This window comes from Microplitis mediator, chromosome 1 (assembly GCF_029852145.1).
Source record: "Microplitis mediator isolate UGA2020A chromosome 1, iyMicMedi2.1, whole genome shotgun sequence".
NCBI lineage: Eukaryota > Metazoa > Arthropoda > Insecta > Hymenoptera > Braconidae > Microplitis > Microplitis mediator.
The window spans coordinates 26,997,355-27,020,510 of record NC_079969.1 but is presented as its reverse complement, the minus strand read 5'-3'; the positions used below and the strand labels follow the sequence as shown (position 1 = coordinate 27,020,510).

General features: G+C 30.0%; 2 protein-coding genes and 1 long non-coding RNA gene across 9 annotated transcripts; 2 read left to right on the top strand and 1 right to left on the bottom strand.

Moving 5' to 3' along the window:
* Positions 1–1,647: 1,647 nt before the first annotated feature.
* LOC130670843 (putative ferric-chelate reductase 1 homolog) lies at positions 1,648–16,965 on the bottom strand. The gene is made up of 11 exons (XM_057474422.1): positions 16,488–16,965; positions 10,691–11,001; positions 10,493–10,584; positions 10,231–10,390; positions 7,478–7,678; positions 5,904–6,156; positions 5,527–5,753; positions 5,069–5,309; positions 4,424–4,536; positions 3,955–4,068; positions 1,648–2,792 (listed from the first exon to the last, which is right to left on the bottom strand). Exons 1-11 carry the CDS (start codon positions 16,495–16,497, stop codon positions 2,652–2,654), a joined length of 1,863 nt encoding a protein of 620 aa, XP_057330405.1. The 5' UTR covers positions 16,498–16,965; the 3' UTR covers positions 1,648–2,651.
* On the top strand, positions 7,660–12,761 carry LOC130670932 (uncharacterized). The gene is made up of 3 exons (XR_008990456.1): positions 7,660–7,797; positions 7,870–7,906; positions 11,133–12,761. It is a non-coding gene; the product is annotated as an uncharacterized LOC130670932 (long non-coding RNA).
* On the top strand, positions 16,943–23,154 carry LOC130670852 (uncharacterized). 7 transcript variants are annotated; one of them, XM_057474444.1, is made up of 7 exons: positions 19,758–20,080; positions 20,206–20,387; positions 20,519–20,788; positions 20,856–21,361; positions 22,029–22,312; positions 22,393–22,554; positions 22,859–23,154. In XM_057474444.1, exons 2-7 carry the CDS (start codon positions 20,367–20,369, stop codon positions 23,152–23,154), a joined length of 1,539 nt encoding a protein of 512 aa, XP_057330427.1. In that variant the 5' UTR covers positions 19,758–20,080; positions 20,206–20,366. The 7 variants fall into 7 exon arrangements, with proteins under 7 accessions (XP_057330437.1, XP_057330444.1, XP_057330468.1 ...); XM_057474470.1 differs by having other exon boundaries at positions 19,774–20,080; positions 20,206–20,411; XM_057474454.1 differs by lacking the exons at positions 19,758–20,080; positions 20,206–20,387 and adding an exon at positions 16,943–17,044.
* The last annotated feature ends 2 nt before the right edge of the window (positions 23,155–23,156 follow it).

Genomic DNA, 23,156 nt, shown 5'->3' with positions numbered 1-23,156 from the left:
GCGTCTCTTCGATCGGCAGCCATCTTTTTTTATGCGCACATTCACTATCGTCCGCGACCAAATATCTCTCAATGGTCAGACAGGGATAAGAGTTTACTCTGTTGAGTTTTACGTTTTTATTTTGATTTTTTTTACTCCAAGTTCCTTGACCTCCAAATCAATTTAATTATTTTTTGAACAAAATAAAATATAAATTAAAAAAAAAAAATTTTGCATGGGTTAATTTTTTTTATTAACTTCACAATATTTATACATTTGTTTATTAAAAAAATTAATTACTAATTAAATATAAATGCGGAAATAAAATCGATTTTTTTTTTACAATTTTTTTTAGGGACCGGAAAAATTTTATTTTTAATTATACATAAATTAATTATTCATTCTAGTGTTTTTAAAGAAAAAAAGTTTTTTATCTCTGTAATTTCTTATAATTAATTTTGTTTTACTAGAATGCATCTGTTTACTCGTTTAATTAAATTATTTTTTACGCCAATTAAATCTAACCAAGTGAACGCGATTATTTAATAACAATAATAATATAATAATAATTTATTTTTATAAACAAAATTTACTTAATTATTACCGAGCCACTCGGATTTATCGTAACAAAATAAAAAAACTAGTTAAGTATTTCTAATACTGGAAAAAATTTAAACAATTCCTAAATCTAATTAACGATAGTGTTAAATTAATAATTAATAATATTTTTTTTTATAACAGTATCGTGTATTTCTGCAAGTCCACATTTTCGTAGCAGATAACACGATAATATATATTCGAATATATATGGTAGTGTATCCATATAAATATAGCACACGTAATAAATAAAATAGTACACAAGAAGGAAGATAACAAAATAATTATTTTCGGATTACACTGGAAAAAATAACTTGTAAAAATGATTTTTCTTAAGCAAGTCAATGAAAATGTTTTTTTAAATTTTATTTAAGTTGAAGAATAATTTTTTTGACGCTGTAAAAATTTTCGGAGTGAAGGTGAATTAAATTCGGAGTCTATTCATTTAATTCCCTCAGAGTGAAATTCACTCCGAAGGGAAATTTATTTATGATTTTTTTTAAACAGTAAATTATAAAAAAAAAAATATTTGAAAAAGATGCACCTGTAGTTTTTTAAATTTTCTACATGTGCATTTTTTTATTTTTTTTTTTTTTTAATTTATCTGTTGAAAAATAATCCGAAAATATTTAATTGTCTACTAACTTCAGAATCATGAATTTAGCCGACATCTAATAATTTTTGGATTTTTTTTAAACGATAAATTATTAAAAAAAAAAAATTTGAAAAAAATGCACCTGTAGTTTTTTAAATTTTCTACATGTGCATTTTTTTAGTTTTTTTTTTTTTTAATTGATCTGTTGAAAAATAATCCGAAAATTGTTAATTGTCTACTAACTTCAGAATCAACGATCCTGAAGTTAGCAGACAATTAAAAATTTTTTGATTTTTTTTTAACAATTAAATTTGAAGAAAAAAAAAAAACTAAAAAATGCACATGTAGAAAATTTAAAAAGCTATAAGTACAATTTTTTGAAATATTTTTTTTTTTTATAATTTCTCGCTTAAAAAAAATCCAAAAATTATTAGACGTCGGCTAACTTAAGTCTCATTCAAAATCATGAATTTGGCCGACGTCTAATAATTTTTGAATATTTTTTTATACAATAAATTATTAAAAAAAAAATATTTGAAAAAATACACCTGTAGTTTTTTACATTTTCTACATGTGCATTTTTTTTTTTTTTTTTTTTAATTGATCTGTTGAAAAAAAAAATCCAAAAATTAATAATTGTATGCAAATTTCAGGATCGTAGTTTATTTTATTATTGAAACTCCAATTTAGAGTCAATGTAGATTCAAATAAAATCTAGTTCACTCCAAAATCACTCCTGGTAAAACAAACTCCCCCTTTACTCCGTATCCAGAGTGATTTTTTTTTTTTGATTTCGGAATTCCGAGTGATGGAGTGAATTCGGATGTATTAAGATGACTTCGATTAAGAAAATAATTTTGAATGAAATCTTAAATTTTTTGTACTAAAAATATATCAGATTAGAAATTTCCAACAGCACAATTTTTTATCAACAGAAAATTCAATACTTCAAAGTTATTTTTTCTCAGTGTATTCTTCTTTATTTTCGATATGACCAATAAATATATTTGTCGAAGGTATATATGTATAGATTGTAGGCACAATGGATGGGTTGTACTCGCGTAGTCAAGCGACTAGAAGGGTAATTTCGATTAGCAGTATGCATCGTATGGAGTACTGGTACTAGTTGCGGGACCGAGGATGGGAGGACTATGTGGTAGACACTGAGACTGAGTGAGAGGACGGAGCCTACTGCAGGAAGGACGGAAGGAAACCAAGTTCTTGGGCGTTCGCCAGCCAAAGCTCCGATAATCACATGTTTCACGCTAGTTGCGAATGCAACTCGATAGGGTAGCTCCTGTTATCCGAGAGCCACCAGAACTCCCTAATTTACAGCTTTCAGAATTATCCCAAATGGCTTGTCGTATTGTTGCTGTCATAAATGCTTTACTTAGTTTTAATATTTTATTTTAATTACTTTTCTTTACTCTACTACAGATTAATTACTCAGTTGAGTCGGTGTTTATGGGGATGGTGGAGCTTAATATGTAGATATTGTTCGAGTAAATTTGTCCCATGATTCTCCGATAGGCGCCATTACGGTGATTACTATCAATGCTGCGGCAAATACGGCAATTATTACAAAGTAAACACCGAATACTAATTTTCTTAATCCACCCAACTGTAATTAATAATTATTATTATTATTTATAAATTATTGTTTCATTACTCAGTAAATAATTATGAGAAAAAGGCAAAATGAGCCAACGAAAAAAATTCTGGGAAATACGCAAAATTTTTTTCAATTTTTACGGTCTAAAAAAAAATGGTGGGCAAAATGGGTCATCTCAAAAATTTTTTTATTTTCAATATTTAAAATATTTTACCAAAAATTAAATTTATTAAGAAAAAAAAAATTCGTAATAATACTTAAGTTAGCCGACGTCTAATAATTTTTGGATTTTTTTTAAACGAGAAATTATAAAAAAAAAAATTATTTCAAAAAATTGCACTTATAGTTTTTTAAATTTTCTACATATGCATTTTTTTAGTTTTTTTTTTTTTTAATTGATCTGTTGAAAAATAATCCAAAAATTGTTAATTGTCTACTAATTTCAGAATCATGAATTTGGCCGACGTCTAATAAATTTTGGACTTTTTTTTAAACAATAAATTATAAAAAAAAAAATATTTGAAACAAATGCACCTGTAGTTTTTTAAATTTTCTACATGTGCATTTTTTTATTTTTTTTTTTTTTTAATTGATCGGTTGGAAAATAATCCGAAAATTGTTAATTGTCTACTAACTTCAGAATCATGAGTTTGGCCGACGTCTAATAATTTTTGAATTTTTTCTAAGCGAGAAATTATAAAAAAAACTTCAGTCTTATAATTTAATTTATGATGCTAAAGTTAACTGACGTTTAATAATTTTTGGATTTTATTTTAGACAGTAAATTATTAAAAAAAAAAAATATTTCAAAAAGTAGCACTTATAGTTTTTTAAATTTTCTATATGTGCATTTTTTTAGTTTTTTTTTTTTCTTCAAATTTAATTGTTCCAAAAAAATCAAAAAATTTTTAATTGTCTGCTAACTTCAGGATCGTAAATTCGTAAACTTTACAAGCAAAATTTCCATAAAATTATTCCTGGATAATTTTTCAATTTATTTTAAATTTTTCCATTTTATATGACCCAATTTGCCCCATAAAAATGATAAAAAATTCTACCGGGTCTATTTTTCTCACTTTACTCTGCATAAAAAATTTATATTGCGTTCAATTTTAAAGAAAAAAAAAATAAAAAAAAAAATAATGAATTAATTTTAATGAATAAAACTTACAGGCGCATCTCTTTTTAAATCAGTATGACCTATAGACCCTCTGACATGCATGTCCTTCATTGGAAAAGCATTGATACTCTGATTATCTTGTCTGTCCGCAGCACAACCGGCAAACTGTAAAAAAAAAATTTATTGATTGTCCGAGAAAAAAGGCGGCTTAAATAACCCAAGCTCCTTAATGACACATCTTATCGTTAACCAGCCTACTTATTGATTTAAATTATTATCATTATCAATCAATTACATAAACGTCCACGATAAAATATTATTGTGCAAAGGCATGGAACCTCAAGTGACACCAAATCTATCGTATTAATTTCAAAAATACTACGTTACATCAAAGACTATTTCACGCGTGCCTTCACGTGACTAAATGCCACCGAGTTATTTCGCACAAGACTGAGCAATTAGTGTCATTACACGTGTTACTGTCGTCAGATTTAATTATAAATTTATAAATTCCCTTTACCGAGAGTATAATGTGCGTGAGGACGTGGAAAACAACGTAGGCCGTAAGAACCCAGTCCACCCAGTCTGGAAGTTTGGCTTTGTTCAGTCTCACCGCAAAGAACAGCGCAATTACTGTGAAAAAAATATATAAGTAAGTAAATAAGATTGTAATTGATAAGGGAGTGGATACACGGAAAGATTAGAACCCAACTGGTTACTGTTCAGCACCTAAATCAGTACGATGCTGAAAGAAAATGCTCGCACAGAAAAAACAGATATCTTGAGTCAAGAAAATATTTTTGAAGACAAACGTTTTCGGGAACCAAGTCAAGATTTTCTTGAGCCAAGAGAATTCGTCTTGGTTGAAGAAGATTTCTACTTTATCTGACAAAATTTAGGTCTCCAAAAAAATTTTCTTGAATCAAGAATATTTACCTTCAGTCGAGAATTTTTTTTTTGTGTGCGGTTGTGGTGTAGTACTGTGCGGAACCTGACAGAGTGATATGCGCACACGATTCAGTCAGGTCCCGCACAGTAATCACTGTGATACTGCACCACAATCGAGCATTTCCAGCATTTTCCAGCACCGTACTGAGTCGGGTACAGAAAAGTAACCAGACGGGTTCCAATCTTTCCGTGTAGTAAATAAATTTAGTAAAGTTACCGGCACAAATATGAGCAGCATTGCCAATAAACCAATGGGCCCAATTAAAAAGTGGTCGTCTAGGTGTACCGGGATGCGGCCTCAAAGCAGCCATAAATGGTTGGACGAATGCTAATACAGTTGTAGCGAGTCCCAGAGATGCATGAAGCGTTTCTGTGCTCCAGGTACCGAGTTCGACGAATATTATCACGAAGGCTGCTATTGTCATTGACCAGGTCAGGATCATGAAGAATCTATGCCACTAAAGTGATAAATTATTTTTTTTAATGCTGTCATAGTAAACCCGGGCCATGTTAGCCACCTAATGGAAGATGAAATGAACGCATGGACAAATTACTATGGCAATAAATTTTTCTATGTGTTTAATCCAACTTCCGTTGGGTGGCCAACGTGGCCCAGACTAGAAGGAATAGTTGGGACTTAGAATAAATTATTTTTTTCTGGGTATGAATACTTACAGCAAACCATTGGTCTTTGCCACAAAGTGGTGACCGCAGCCACGTCTGTTTGTAATAACGCGCCATAAGAATCCCGATGGACGCGGTACCAATCCAGGATGCAATCATCAGAGCGCCGTGAATTCGTATAAGTAAATCACTCGATGCAACAATTTCACGTATGTCAGCTAATTTTATTGGTTTATCCGAGCCACGATACTCGAGATCATGGAATCCTACACCATTTGCTGCAATTAAAATCAAACGAGACGTCTGATAATTATTATTGACTGATTAGACTTGGGAGCTTACTTTAGTATAATTGATTGAAGTAGCATACATATATATGTATGTATATGTATATAGAAGTATACTAGGACTAGTTTGATTGTATTTACATTTAAGTGAAGTTCCTGATGCGAGAAGCAGACAGTAAGCTCTGTTCGCCAAATCAAACTCACGTCCCTGTACTAAAGTTGTTCTATCTCTGGTGAACTTGCAGTAAAGCGCGCCATTTACGATTGATCTATTTAGGAGAGATAATGTTCCTGATGGTGTAGCTATTCTTGAATTAGTCTTCCCATTGTTCCAGGACATGTGTATTTCCACACGTCCGTTTTCATCAGTACACTCTACTACGCTGTCTTCTCCCTTTAATTTATTTTATTATTTTATTTGCATTCATTTAGAATTTAAAAAATATACAGTCTAATAATCGGGAGTGATTTCGAATTTTAGTTAAATCCGCATTCACTCCGATTCGAAGTTTTAGTATTAAAATACACTTCCTTGGGAGTGAAGTTTAACACCAAATTACTCACACCATGCTGCGGAAAAAAGTCTCTCATCATTTTTTGATAAATCCATCTGTTCGAAAGTTATTGGAGCTGGAAGTCAAATCTACAGTAAATTTCGAGATCTCGATTAAACAATTGAATTCGACCGAATTAAAAATTTTAATTCTGTTATATTCTGTCGAATTCTGCAAAACAGAATTCAACTGAATTGAAAATTTGAATTCGAATTAAACAGAATAAAACCGATTTAAAAATTTCAAATTCGGTTTAATTCGGATTCAGAACCAGAAATTGGAGAATTAATCAGAATTAAACCGAATAGAATTATTTAAATTCGTTTTAATTTGGACAGATTCTGGTTTTCCTGCCGAATTAGACAGAATTCATTTTTAAGTTAGGTACCGAATTAACAGAATTTATCTGAATTAAATAGAATTAAAAATTTAATTCTGTTTAATTCGATCGAATTCAGTTGTTCAATCAGGGGATGTTTTTACTTTTCCAGCAAAACTATCAGACTTATCAAAAAATGTCATAGAACCTTTTTTGTAGACAATTTGATTCTCTACAAATTATTTTCAATAAAGTTTCTTCAAATTCCGCATCGTTTTCTAGTTATTTTCATTTTAATGCCAAGCTCACAAAAATAGTCTTCTAATCAATTTTGAGAACTTAACGTTAAAATGAAAATAACTAGAAAACAATGCGGAATTTGAATGAACTTTATTAAAAATAATTTGTAGGAAATAAAATTGTCTACAAAAAAGGTGCTATGACATTTTTTGATAAGTCTGATAGTTTTGCTGGAAAAGTAAAAAGATCTCGAAATTTATTGCAGATTTGACTTCCAGCTCCAATAACTTTCGAACAATTGGATTTCTCAAAAAATGATAAGAGACTTTTTTGTAGAGCGTTCAATTCTCTACAAAATTTTTGATGGGCATTACAATGAAATTTACGGTTCATTAGTTTCAAAAATCAGAAGAAAAAAAATTTTTTTCCTCTATTATTCTTATGGGAAATCGAAAAGTGGGATGCGGACAACCTTAATATTAATATTAATGGCTCATATTTTCAGAGGCTTATTTTGGGATCGAAACGAAATTTTTGAACCTAGTTCCGAGAAAAAAAAATTCTTGTTTTTTTTTAAACGCCCTTATATAAAAATGTATTACCATTTTAGGATCATCAGATAAACCAACGGCAACGTATTTCGAAGACATGCCCAATAATTCAAAAATATATTTTTCTCCTTTGACTTCAACCGTAACAACAGCATTGCATAGTCCTTCTTCGATACATCTGTCGGAACTACCAAAGCAATTTTTCGTCGAACCACAGCCCTCGTATATTGGATGTCGTTTTGTTGACTCAGTCTATATAAAAGCAAAATAACAATAAAAATATTAACCGAGAGGAAAAAAAATGAACGAGCAAATAAAAAAAGTACCGGCTATTAATTTTAATGTCAATGTTGGACGAGTTTATAAATGATGTAAGTCAATTTACTCCAACTACAACTATGATGTTATTTTTATTTTTATTTTTATTGTTTTTTTTTCCGCAGGATAACAAGGGAAGCACGAGAAATTAAAGTAAATACGGTAAGAAATCAGTTTTAAATTTTCTCACGCGATTATTCACGTGAATGGGCGCGATTGTCAGTTTAAGGAGAAGGCCTTGGAAGACTGACATTGAGTAGTATTTAGTATTATATATAAATATATATACTTATAAATGGATTTAAGAAAGTCATGTTTTGGTTCAATGACGAAATTATTCCTTTACGAGTCTACAATGTTATTCAATAAATTACAATAGACCTTTGCTGTTTGTACCGTGACATTAAATCCTTTTATACTTTCTTCTATATTTTTATTGTCTTACAAAATTAAGGAAGATAGGGCAGAACGGACCTAGATTTTTGAAAAAAAAAATTTTGTTTTTGTTAAAAAACAATTTTTTAAAAAATACGGGGCAAGTCGGTCAGACTAATAGTGCGGGAAATTTAAAACTTCATTGCCCATTTTACCCTGGCTACAAAAAATAGTTTACTGAAAATTTGAAGCCGAACAAAAAATTTTATTTGTTTAAAAATAATTTTTAAAAAAGTACGGGGTAAGTCGGTCAGGCTGCTATTGCGGGGAATTTAAAATTTCATTGCCCATTTTACCCCGACTACAAAAAAAATTTACTGAAAATTTTAAATCGAACAAAAAATTTTATTTGTTTAAAAGTATTTAAAAAGGAAGAGGCAAGACGGTCAGGCCCTAGTGCGGGAAATTTAAAATTTCATCGCCCATTTTACCCTGGCTACAAAAAAATTTACTGGAAACTTTAACCCGAGCAAAAATTTTATTTTTTTGAAAGTAATTTTTAAAAAAGTATGAGGCAACTCGGTCAGGTTCCTAGTGCGGGAAATTAAAAATTTCATTGCCCATTTTACCCTGGCTACAAAAAATATACTGAAAATTTTAAATCAAACAAAAAATTTGTATTCAAAATATTAAATATTTTATTGGCAGGGAGCCTAGTATATGGTGGGGACGACTGAAACGATCGCAGCGCTCGCTGTGGATACAATTTCGTTAAATCATGCTCTCTTTGAATATAAACACGTAAAAATTAAGTTTAAAAATAGTTCATAATAGTTATTGTGTCGTTAATGTTTACCTTTGCTCATCGTTTGAGGTTAAAACAATATTTTATAATTTATTGATTCAAATCCGGTTTGGATAATGATTTTTATCATTGCCTAAAAATTATTTTTTAACCCTTCGTTACTCGCGCTATACGGTGATTCCCTGTACAACAAGGGGAGGGTGGGGCAGAACGGCCCCCATGGGGCAGAGCGGCCCCCCTGAAATTTTGACCAAAAAAAAAATTTTTTTTTTTTCTACTAATTACTATAAATCCGATATGTTTGCGCATTTTTACCCCTACGCATGACATTTGGGGCAAAATGGAAAAGCCCAAAATTTTGAAAAAGTGATTTTTTCATATTTTTATCGTCAAATTAAAAAAAAATTATTATAATTCCACATTTCTAGCCCTACGCATAACACCTGGGGCAAAATGGACCAGCCGAAACTTCCGAAAAAATTATTTTTTTCTATTTTTCGGCCGTTTCTCTATGTAAGAGGCAAATTTGGTCACTAAAAATTTATAAAAATTAAATTTTTTTTTTTAGTTGATAAATTTTTGAAATAAAGTAAAATTATAGAATTGATTTTTTTTTTTATTAAATAACAATTAGTAATTAAGGTAATCGAGAGTGAACGATTTTTTACGCTTTAAAAAATTTTTTTCGAGTAATATAAAACCAAAAATAGTTGTCAACAGAAAGAAATACATTATTAATGATGAAAACAATTTAAAAAAAAAAAAAACGAAAAAAAAAATTTTTTTATCACTTTTTGAAGGGGGCCGCTCTGCCCCACAAAAAAAAAAAAAATTTTTTCAGAATTTTGGCAAAATGTCCATAAATTTGTTCGAAATAGGACAAAAGTAAAGTGATCGTATGGTTGAAAGCCACAAAAAATAATAATTGGCTTAGGGGGCCGCTCTGCCCCACCCTCCCCTACTTAATTTTTTTATCGAAATATATTCAATTTAATTTTCTCTATCAAAAATACAATTACACTTTTTTATTTATATCATTATAAATTATTATATTTTCATTTTATAACGAATTTTTATTTTTTACACTGATTTTATATATCTTTTATAATTCTCGAGCATGATTTTTTGTAGCCATCAGATGTCGTTTTCGTTGCGCTCCCTGCCAATAGGATAATTTTTAGCTGGATGTTTTTATTTGTAAATAATTTATGAGATTGTGTCAAGACAAATAAATGTTAGTTTATCATTTATTACAATGAATAATGTGATGAAAAAGGGGGAGAATAAATGGATAAATTATACCAACCGATTGCTGGGTATCAAGCTCATAATACGGTGTCGTAGTTGTCCTTTCGGTTGTTGGTGGTGGTATTGTCGTCATCACTTGGATAGAATCTCTTAAAACTGTTATTCGCGGTGATTCCACGCCGACCCAGTATGTTGCGTAATCTTGGAGAAAAGTGGAACTGCAGTAAAAAAAAATTGTTATTATCACTGTACAATCGTGATTTACTTTTTTTATTAAATAAATAATTAAACAGTAATTTTCATAAGACATTTTAACATACTTGAAAATAACTGTTCCTTCATAATCCTCAGGCGTTATCCAATCGAGCTCCAAATTACGCTTTTCCACTTTGTCTTTATGGGTCACCGTGTTCTGTAAATATTTCCATTTATTATTCAGTATTCGCCGGTATTGGAAAGTTGATTAATGATAAGGGTCCGGGCTCTGGTATTATTTTATAAAGGGATTCGTTACTTACGTTTATGCCGGGAGTGCATTGGAGCGCTTGGACAGTACTCGGCAAATCTATAAATTCACCGACTAATTCACCGGTCTCAACATCTCGGGCGTTAATAATGAATCCTTGAAATGCAAAGCCCTGGGGACTTCCAAGGGTCATGTGGATCCTGTGTTGTCCTGCAATGGCTCGTATTTCGTAAGGCGGATATGACGCCAGACTACTTGTCGTACTGTGGTGCGGAATTAAGTCGAAGCATGCTTTTAACGGCGCGCCATCAGGTAATCCGAGGATTTTTGTGGCCATACATACTAAGATTAGCTTTAAAATTACTGAAAAAAAATTATGGACCTGATTAAATAAAAAAATAATTATGCTAATTTTTATTTTTAATAAAAATTCATAAAAGACCGCGGAATAAATATTTAAGTCTAATTAAATCTACTTGTTATTAAATTTTCAGGAATACACGGCAAAAATGTTGGCTCGAAACCTATCAATTTTTATTATGCTGTCGACCAAACTTGAAACAGGAAGTGAAGCATCCAAAAATTTATTATGCTCTTGTAAAAAATTATTATGCTGCATCACAATTATTATAGGGTAGAGGTACCATTTGTGGGCACTGCTCCATTTTTGGACATTTAATTCTTTATTTTAATTAATGAAAAAGTGTAAAGTAAAATTTTCATTTTAATAGTGGGATAAAAGTATCTTTAGATATATTTAAAAAATTCATTATGTTACACTGTAAAAAATATGGAGTGAATTGGGAGTGAAATAAAATCCGAATTCACTCCGGATTCACTCCGCCACTCGGAGTTCCGGAGTTTTAAAAAAAATCACTCCGCATGCGGAGTGAATTGGGAGTTTTTTTTTAGCGGAGTGATTTCAGAGTGATGCGGATTTTATTTCACTCCGAATTCACTCCGGTCCGGAGTTTTAACATTTAAATTAATTTATATTAAACTGTTAAACAGCGTGTGTGTGCGAGTGCGAGTGTCTGTGTGTGCGGGTATCTGTGGATGTGTGTGCGTGCGTGAGTGCGCCGTGCGAGTGTGCGTGTGTGTGTTTGGGTGTGTGCATTTATGTGAATGTGTTCGTGTGTGTTTTCGGGTGTGTGCGTGTGCGTGTGCGTGTGTGTGCGTATCGGTTGATCAGTACTGTAATACGCGAAGTTTTATTTCGATTTTACTTAGTGGAGTTATGTTTTATTAATAATATCTTTAAAACTCCCCTCCGGAGTGAATTTCACCCCGAGGAGAGTGAATAATTAAAAATTAATCCGCATTCACTGCGCAAATTTTTTACAGTGTACAAATTTAGTTTTTGTAAATTTAAATTATTTTCCGCGGGCTTTTGATAAAAAAAAAAATTCCGTTGACTCAGAAGTAGTTCCTAAAAAAACTTTTATTTAAAAAAAAAATTTACATGATAACTCAAATACTAATCAACTAATTTCAATGCACAGAATCTTGTTTGCCTCGTAATTAGTTGCTCTACATTCCGAACTACACTGAACTAAAAAAAATACTTTTAACAACAAACTGTTTCTTGTTTCAAGAATTTACTTTGCTCATAATTTTAAAAAAAAATTTATGTGACAAGAATTTTCCGATATTATTTCAACAAAAAATCATCATTTTTGAATTTAAAATTTTGTCTAAAAAATTTTTCCTCATAACCCATATGAAAAAAGTATATCCATATATATATGGGCAAAACGGAATATATGTCTCATATATGTGGCATATATTCAAATTTGTCCGAATATATACGGACATATATTTTTTCCGTGCGGGAACCAAAAGCTTATCACAATAAATTCCAACTTATTACTCATTGACGTCAATGTCAAACGACATTAGCGATCACTATCACTATCACTAACTACTTATCAATTTTTGACATTGATAATAACCTACGCCTGTCCGAAAAATTTAACTATCGAAATTTGTTACAAAAAAATTACTCAATAAAAATTAAAATTTATGAAATTCTCTCGAATGTAAAAATATAAATAACGCAATCGATGTTAATAAAAATGTATGAACAATAATAATCATATTCAAGTTACATAAATATTCATACAATAAAGAAATGACTCAATTATATTTTTATCAATGTTTCAATAATTTCATAATAATTATTCAAATCACGATCTCGAACCAAAAAAAGTCGTCAGATTTAATCAGTAAATAAAATCTAAGAGCCGAAATATTAATCATTAATATAAATCTTAATTGAGACACTCGACTCTAACGCAAGTGCAGGAAAAAAAAGAAAATTTATAACTCGACACTAATTAAATATATAAGTATAACAAAACTATCACATAGTATTTAAATGAACTTTTTTTATTAACATTTCAGTATAAATTAGAAGTAAGAGCCTTGAAAAGTGACACAATTCTCTCTTACATTATAATTTCTATCCTTGTCATACGTGCGCATAAGTACAGTGTTAATCTAAATTTAAAAAGTATGACCTTGTTAGACATATATTTTGACCTGAATTCAATGACAATTGAATGTAAAAAAAAAGAGTAATGATTAAAATTATAATGAATAATTATTATTAATAATTTGATAACTCCTCTCACGAACGCGCATATATATAAATATGTAATTGAACATAAGTTTAATGAATGAAATGAATGAAATCCTCATTTTCATACAGTAAAAGTATGTACGTTAATTGTTGAGGCTCAAGTTTAGGAATGCGCGAATTAGGAAATCACTTGGCGACGCTGCCAGTGAAAGCAGCAGCGGCAGGCTATCGTGTCTTTCGCGTTTTCTTTCAGCGCATTTATTTCTCTTGCAATTCACTATTCATGCAATGTGTCGCTGTTGTATTTTTTTTTTTTATTTTAATCAACAGAGAAAATAATATTTATGAATTTTTAATGAAATTTTCCATTTACACGGAATGTAAAATTAAATAAAAGTCACGTGACAAAAATTTTATTTTTTTGAAATAATGTTATGAAATATGTTTTTATTTTATTATTATATTATATATATGAAATTGAATATTTTTGAATGGAATGTCATAATAATAACGATTGAAATAACGTAAGCAGATTAATTTAAATCTTAAAAATAATTTAAAGCCGAATTTTAAATACACAGAAAAAATAATTTCTTGGCGCAAGAAATTTTTTCCAGTGTGAAATGAAAACAAAAATTTTTTTATAACAAGGAAAAATTTGTTGCTACACTCAGAAAATTAAATAATAGAAACTACTATCTAGTTATGGTAAAATTTCTACCATTAATCTGATAGTAGTGAATATTATCTAGATAATTGTATAAATTATCTAGATTGTAATATTTACCATATTTATAATAATTGTTACGATCCTGTATGTTTACTAGAGTTAATTATTATTATTGTTCTAAATAGTTATATTTATGATTCGGATGGTAACAGTTACCATCAGAAATTATAATTGTTACCATCCTGATAGTAACTGTTACGAAATTTATTGCAGGTAAATACTATCATCATGGTAGTAAGTATTACCATCTCGATAGTAACTGTTATCATTCTGATGGTAAATATTACCATCCTGATAGTAACTGTTATTATCCTGATAGTAAATATTACCATTCTGATAGTAAATATTACCATTCTGATAATAAATATTACCATCCTGATAGTAACTGTTATCATCCTGATGGTAATTGTTACCATCCTGATAGTAAATATTACCATTCTGATAGTAACTGTTACGAAATTTATTGCAGAAGTAAATATTATCATCATGATAGTAAATATTACCATCCTGATAGTAACTGTTACGAAATTTATTGCAGAAGTAAATATTATCATCATGATAGTAAATATTACCATCCTGATAGTAACTGTTATCATCCTGATGGTAATTGTTACCATTCTGATAGTAAATATTACCATTCTGATAGTAACTGTTACGAAATTTATTGCAGAAGTAAATATTATCATCATGATAGTAAATATTACCATTCTGATAGTAACTGTTACGAAATTTATTGCAGAAGTTATCATCCAATAATTATTTATTCTATTTAAAAAAATTATAACACTAACTATCTTTGCATTGAAAAACGTTTACCATAATAAACACAATTACTTAATTTTCTGAGTGCACAAAAAATTTTTTCTTGACTCCGGGAAACTTTTTCTCGCCATAAGAAAATTTTTATTTCGAATCCAAACTCGCAAAAATTTTTTTCGTGCGAGCAAAAATTTTTTTGCATAAAGAAATTTATTTTCTGTGTACTAAATCAATCTGAAATATATATTTGTAGGTTTTACTATTATATGCTTATTATTATGCGATGTACTGAGATAAATTTAGTGGAATATTGAGAGTAAGTTTAACTTTATTTTCCAAACGATTTACTTCAGATGAGGAGACGTGATTTTTTACAGTACGACGACAAGACGCTGATCATCCTCAACTTTATTTTCATATATAAATCTTTGAATTTTATTGAATTTAAATAACGCTACATATATGTATCTGTACATTAGTGTTTATATATATATATTTTTGGTATTTATTCTCTCGTCTAGCTTCGAGCTTAATTATTCATAACATGGAAAATTAAATTACTCCATCACATTTAAAGTAAATTTCATTATTATGTGTTAGAAAAATAATAATAATTAATGCAATAAAGATTAAATATTTTCTATATATATGAAAATTCATTATTTATTTTTTTTTAATAATGGACTTTACAAAAAATTTTTTTATATTCCCTCAATAATGAGGTCTGCAACATATTATTAAATTTTTTTAATACTTTATGAAAAAAATTTTTAATAATAATTTTATTAAAAAAAATAAGTATATATTTATTTTCAAAATTATTATATAGCAAAAAATTGTGTCATTAGTATGAATCAAATTACTTTAAAAGTAAAAAAAAATTATCCTGATGACTGTTAAAATGTAAAAAAAGGAAAAAAATTAACCACTTGACATTTCAACGAACTTATTCACATTGTTAGCAAAAAACGAGTACAAGGTTTTTTTAACAAGTATATATCTATATATATATTTATAATATACTCATATGGAAATATATATACATATAATAGCACCACTACTTCTACATAAAAAAAATAAATACGTATATCTCACAACATATCAAACGTTTCTAATATAATTGTACATATATATATATATATATATATTATATATAAATGTATAATTATATAAATCGTCATGATTTCATGAGAAATTTTGTCACCGGAGACGAGTAATTTTTTTAAATTTCCCCATTTATTCTCCCGCTTACTCACTACTCATTATCCCACAAAAAAATAATTAATTAACTTTTATTATCAACCAAAAAATCCCTGGTGACTAAAATATTTTCATTTTATATAAATTACATAATTTTAAAAAAAATAAAACTGCATCAAACGGATTTTTATGAAACTTTGATACAAAAAATTAAGGATTAAATTCAGCAAATAAGTTTTTAATTCCATATTAAATTATTTCCCTCATATTTGTCCATACGAACACAAATATAAATAAATAAATATATGTATATATAACAACCATAAAAATATATATCGACTCTTCACCACGAGGAATACGCGCATGCACGCGAAACAGTACATTGAACTTTTTTTCCCAGTTGTCTGATCCTCACTTGTGTAATCATAGTAATCACCATTAATTATTAATGCTCGAATATTTTTAACAACGTGTTTATTTATTTAAAAAAAAAACCAAAGCGAACAACAATGACATCAAGCTGTCAATTATCGAAAAAAAATCCGATTTGGTTTACACTAAATAATTAATTAAACTTACGGTAATTCATCTCGACGTTTACTGGCTCGCAGACAATAATTTGAATTAAAAATAATACGTTTTACGGAGTAACAACTTTCTTAAGAGTTTAAGTTATTCGTGAGCTGTCACTAAAGCCAACTGTTCAAGTCATTAGTCACACACAAGTTATTAAACTACTAATACTTGGCCACAGTGTGCATTATCTTCAAGCAAACACGTTGATTATCATCAGTCTAAAGACTCGTGTAAGCTAATATTTATTTTTACAACAATTTAAATTTTAAATTAAATGTTTATACTGCCGATAAAACAGATAGTGGACGTTGAAGTCTCCGAGATTTTTACAAGACGCGACCCGCGTCTTAGACGTAATTTTTATTTTTTTTTTTACTGAGTCGCGGATTTAGTTCGGGCGAAAAATTCGAAATTTTGTTTTTTACAAGACCGCGAAAACCCGACACTGATTGACGCAGTTTACATTGTCCTGAACAAGACTTGGAGAACCACACCTTGCCGAAGACTGAAACGGTATACAAACGAGTTTGAAAGGAGCCTCGATGGTGAGACCACCTCAGGTACGTGTTCACGAGACCTGAACCCCGGTTTGTTATGATAGACCGGAAGACTTTAGGCCTACTGACTCAACTCTACACACAAGACTTCCTCGTACAGGTTTTATTTATGGTGGAAAGAATTATGATTGACTTATGCTGCGGGTATGCTGCGGGAACCTTGCTGGTGTAATAATATATCTATCTGATTCCCTTCACTTTTGATATTAACTATCATTGTTTATTTATATGACTAATCATCGTGCTATTTATTATTTTTAATACCATCCTCTGCATATTTTAAAAAAATTCAGTTATTAAATTTTACTTATACTACGAGAAAAATTTCATTGATCTATAATTTATTCAAAATTAATTAATTAATTTTAATAATTGATATGAAATTTGCATGGAATAAATTATAAGTAAAAATTTATTTAAAATAGGGAATTAATTAATTCTTATACTTTTACTTTTAATTAATTTTTTTAGGTAAATAATAAATAATTAAATTGTCTAATCGATGGATGAATTTTGATACTTTTACTTTTTTTTAAATTAAGTCCAAGGACGATTATAATAATTATATATATTATAAATTTTTCTGCAAAAAATTTGCGGACTTAATGATTTAATTATTTACTCTCAGAACAAAATTTACTCCAAAATAAATTTTTTTAAACTTTGAAATTTCGATCAGAGTGAACGCGGTTTAAAATAAAAATTACTTAAGTAAAAAAAAAAGTTCTGTTCACTCCAAAAAAAAAAAAAATTAATATTAAAAAAAAAGAATCAGAAATAAACTGTTTTGAAGTATGGAATGGATAGAAACTTTGCTATCCATTTCCTTGATTATTTTCCGTTTTCTGACGTCGGAAATTTCAAATATCAAATTCACCTCCGTTGTCCATCTTACAGCAGTAAATATACGCGGGGTAATTTTTTCAAACTCCATAACTCTGAGCCGGAGTAAATTCAGTAAATAAAATCCTCATCAATTTACTCTCAGAACAAAATTTACTCCATTGGAAAATTTTTCAAACTTCAAAATTTCCATCAGAGTGAACGCGGGTTAAAATTTTCGGCGCCCGAAATTTCAAATATCAAATTAACCTCCGCTGTCCATCTTACAGCAGTAAATATACACGAAGTATTTTTTTCAAACTCCATAGCTTGGGTCGGAGTAAATTCAGTAAATAAAATTCACATGACTTCCGTTTTTCCATACATAAAAAAAGTTTCAAAAATTTCCTCAGCAACTTTGTCGTCTCCTAAGCCGGTATTTTTATACCAAAATCGTTGGTACAAATTTCGATGCTCAAGATGTGATAAGTGTCAAGTTAAGTATAAAATACTCGTAAGAGATTTCGCGACTTAAAAGTTTCAGAAAACGCTAAATAAAACATTGAGCCTTCGGGTTGATAAGTTTGCGTGTGTGTTTGTATGTATGACCGACTGTATGAACGTTGGGTATATTGTGTACTTAGCTTGTGAGCCAGTGATTCTGTTACGAGTACCGTTAATCATATAATAGTTTCAGGCAAATGTTATTATCTCCCTTGAATATTAAGCGAGTAGGGAGGGCCTAATAGCGGCCCGCTTTTACGTTCCTGGTAATTTTTCGAGAGAGAGGGACTTTTTTATGTGCACTCTACACTACGTCTTCTCTGGATGAAGATGGTCCGCATACCATTCTCTCGGTCAGACACGACCTACCTACTTTACTTCGGTTTTCTCATGGGAAATATATAAATATTTTCTACTACACTGTACTCTGCAAAGTACTGCCTTCTTTCATTTAAATTACCATCATTTTTCATTACTTTAATTAGTAAAAAAATATTATTCGAATACAGGCATCAGAAAATTTATAAAAAAAAATAAGTAAAAGTGCTGCTGCATTTTATCAGCGAATGTTTAGTCAGAATATTTATGATATGAGGTAATTATAAGAAAATCTGAATTTCCGATGCCGAGTAATTTCCATACATTAAATGAAAATAAACTTGTTTATATATGTAGATAAATATATATATGAATTCCTTGAAAAATTAAGTGATGACTCATAATCGCAACTGCAGTGTGAAACACGCAGTCAATAAATCAACATCTAGTTCAAAATAATTTACGCTCAAGTTTTAAAAAAATTTTAACCCAAGTAAATTTATTTTTTTATCTAAAAGTTATTTTAGTTTTTTAATTCCATTTAATTGATTTTGCAATTAAAAAACATACGTAAGTTTTTTATAATTATTATTTGCAATCTAATTTTTGTATTTTGTTACAGAAAATTATTTTTTTATTTCAAACCAATGGAATTTTTAATTAAATTCAAAAAAATTTTCTTATGTAATGAAATTTAATTACGCGTTAAATTACAGGAAATAAAAAAATTTTATCAACTGATTAAGAGGTGGGCGGTTACTATCAGTCGAACTCTCACCAACAATCGATTAAAAAAAAATCTTATGTATAAATAAAATAATTTTTCATTTTTTTTTTATTTTCATTTTTCAAAAACGCGCATAATTTCGTCAGTGAATTTTAAATTTTTAAAAAGTGACTAAGGTCCAGTGTTCGAACCCGATGCTGGTATTTTTTGCGAACGGTCATTAAGGGATCGACTTTACCGGCGCGTATGCAGTCGAGGTCAAGTAGAAAAAGATTTTCAAAAAAATTGAAATAAATCAAAATTTATTACATCGAGTGAGTTTACGAACTCAAAAATGTACAATTAAAATCTTCAATTACTTTTTACAAAAGAAAACTATTGAATGTCGATAACAACTTTTTTACTTGACCCTTCTGCGCACTCGCGAAATTCTGCTCCGCGAGCGTCAGTCGAAACCGCGGCGTTCGAAAGCTCATTCTCCTGTCAGTTATCAATCAACTAAATTATTTAATCACCAACAAAATAATTACGGTCTACTCAAATTAAAATATATAATCTACCAAATTAATACCAAGTAATTTAATTACTTAATTAACATCATTAATATAAATATTAAATATTAAATATAAAAATAAGTGATGTCCATATTCGCTTGTTGCTTTCGTCGGGTGAGTTGACAAATTATTTTACTAAAAAAAATAAAAGTGAAAAATAAAATAGAAAATTGCGATTTTTTTTTTAAATTTAAAAATCCATTTGTGTAATTAATTATTAATTATTTTTATTTAAGCAGATTTATTTATTCAGTTGTGTTTATTAATATATATAAATATATCAATACTGTATTATTACTACTTACTACTTACTACTTACTACTAAGTCATAAATAATAACGTAGTACACGTTAAGCGTTTGTGGGTGAACGGTTGCATTTTCCACTCTTTAGACAATTTCATGCTCAACTATCAAAGGCCCGTACGTCCTTGGTGTAATTAAACAGTTTAGTTATTAATAGATTATCTGTAGTTGATAGAATCCTTCTCCATAAGTAGCTTTTATTTTTAACGCAAATTCAATACCAAAAATGATTAAATTTAAAATTGCAGAAGCATTTGCGAATTGACGACCCTAAGATCCCGATTATAATGGAGCCGCCAGAAATATCCTGGGAAAATACTCTGGGATCTCCTAATGGAGTTCCCTTTGATGACGACACCAAAGAATTAGTTAACAATTGCCTGCATGTTTGTATGCCACCGCCAGTAACTCTGTCGACTTTAATGAAGCGAAGTGAAATATTTCCGATTCAGTTTCCAATAAAGACTGTCAGGTGTTCGTTTTTAAAAGAAAGGGGAATTAAAGCTGACATACTTGAGGTAAAAGTCTTTTATATATTATATATATTTTTTACAATTATAATTTATCGATTAATTTTTTTTTCAGCTCAATTCAAACTCGGCGTATCCAATAATCCATGAGGCCATGCTTCCTTTGATAGCTGGCTGGTTGAAATACAAACGGGAACATGGGACTGCTGTTGAGAAATCAGTGTACAAAAATATGGGCCTGATACAATTTACCCAGAGGCTGTTGGAGAAACGCGCGGTGGCATTTTACGGTTCCGATGACAGATGGAAATTGATAGACAAAAAAACTGGCGAAGGCGGCTGGGAATTTGTCGGCACTGATCAAGAAAAGGAACCGCTTGTTCTGTCAAAATGTCTGTCTTATGACGAAATAAAATTGTCGGCCATGATGGCCGTGTCCTCGCACACTGAGTTCATAAATAACGGAGCCCGCGAAAACCGCGGAGTCGTCTGCAATGATCCGGACGGATTCCAACCGAGGGGAGTTATCATGGGGGTGATTGGATCCAGATTCGAGCGATCGCGTCTTATGGAGTTTCAGGATATCGTCATCACTCCGTTGCAAAATAATATGGACAATGGGTAATTTAATTACTTGTTTACTTTGTCATTTTGGTAATTATTTACAAGTGGGGTCAACCACATTTTTGGCCATAAAAAATCGAAAAATCAATATTTTCGAATCGTTTTTTTTTTTTTGAATTGTTCTATTTCACGGCGGATTTAAGAATTCACCATCATAAATTCGAAATTCTTCAGATTTCGATGAGTTTTTCCGATTTTAAAGTATAAAAAATTCATGTTTTTCATCATATTCATCGAAATTTTTGTGGTAACATTTTTTTGAGCTTGCTAGTATTTTTTTTCTTAAAAAACATAAAAAACTGAATATTTTGAAAAAAAAATTTTTTATGATAGGGCAATTACAGAATTTTTTATGAATTTTAGAAAAAAAAAATTTTTTTTAAATAATCGAAAATAAGATCGATCACAATTTCGATGATAAAAAATCGAAAAATCAATATTTTCAAATGTTTTTTTTTTTGAAATTGTTCTATTTCACGGCGGATTTGAGAATTCACTTTGAAAAAAAAAAAAAATACTAATAATTGGAAAGATGGTATATTTTTATAATCGTGCACACACAAAATTTGTGAAAAAAATTTTTGATTTTTTATGGCCAAAAATGTGGTTGACCCCACTTCGAAACAATTACCGTCGTTTTTATTTATTTGTTTATTGGAACTAGTTACGGGCCTTCTGTGGACGGAGTACCGGAAATACGAGAACTGCGCACCCTCTGGTCGCGGTTTTACGGTGAGGACTATCACCCTCTTTACGAGCAAGCTGTGAGACGAATTAGGTCCAGAGAAAACAAACGCTATATTTCTTTGACGAACCAGACAATTTTTGACGTAGAAAATTATATGAAGCGAACTCTGCTGTCAGTCGAAATAATTCTGTTGGAAGCTAACACTCGGGCTGAGAAACAAAATACTACTGCATTTCTCCACGTCGTTGGCTTTGGTCTAGGTGATTTTACTCCCAATCAATAATCATTATTTTTTTTAATGTGAAAAGTATTTATTAGCAAAGTTGTTAATTAATTCTAGGTGTCTGGAGAATAATGCACGATCAAGAAATGTATTTTTTGAAAACATTCGAAATAGCATTGAAAAAAATGAATAGAAAATTAAAATATGTATCGGATATTATGTTCGCTTATTTTAGTCAACAAAAATGTGGCGGTGCTGGCAATGGTGATTATTTAGGAGGTTCGTAATAAATTTATAATTTTGTAATTTTTAAAAATTGCCGCCACTTTTTTTGAGCGAAATTACTTTAAATTTATGAGACTAAAATTTTTGAGAACTGATTGAAATTTTATTTAAATTTTGAGTGACCCAAAGTGCCCCTGATCTATCTTACCTCCTTAGAAAACAATTTTGAAAAATTTATTTCGCAGCTTGAAATCCAATTTTGGAAAAATTTTAGAGAGATAATTTTTTCCTTTCCTTTCCCCTAATTATTCAGTAGTCGGTAATCATTTAAAATAATCAACAAATTTTTTTTTAACAGATATTAGAATACATTTTGCATTAAGAGAACCACACAGTAAACTAGTCCGTTCGACGGACGCAGACAAACTTCTGGTAGTAACATACGCATGGGACGGAAACGCATTCCCGGGTAATGAATTTTGGAGCGGATATTTAGCAGCGAGTGGTGACCCAGCAGCGGCATGCAGCAGCCAAATCTCCGAACTGCACAACCCCATGATAAATTCCCGTATCTGCGGAACGAGTTTGCACATCGCGTCACCAGAGCACGGTCTCTTGCACATATCGGACTACGTTAAACTTCACCTCGCTTAGGA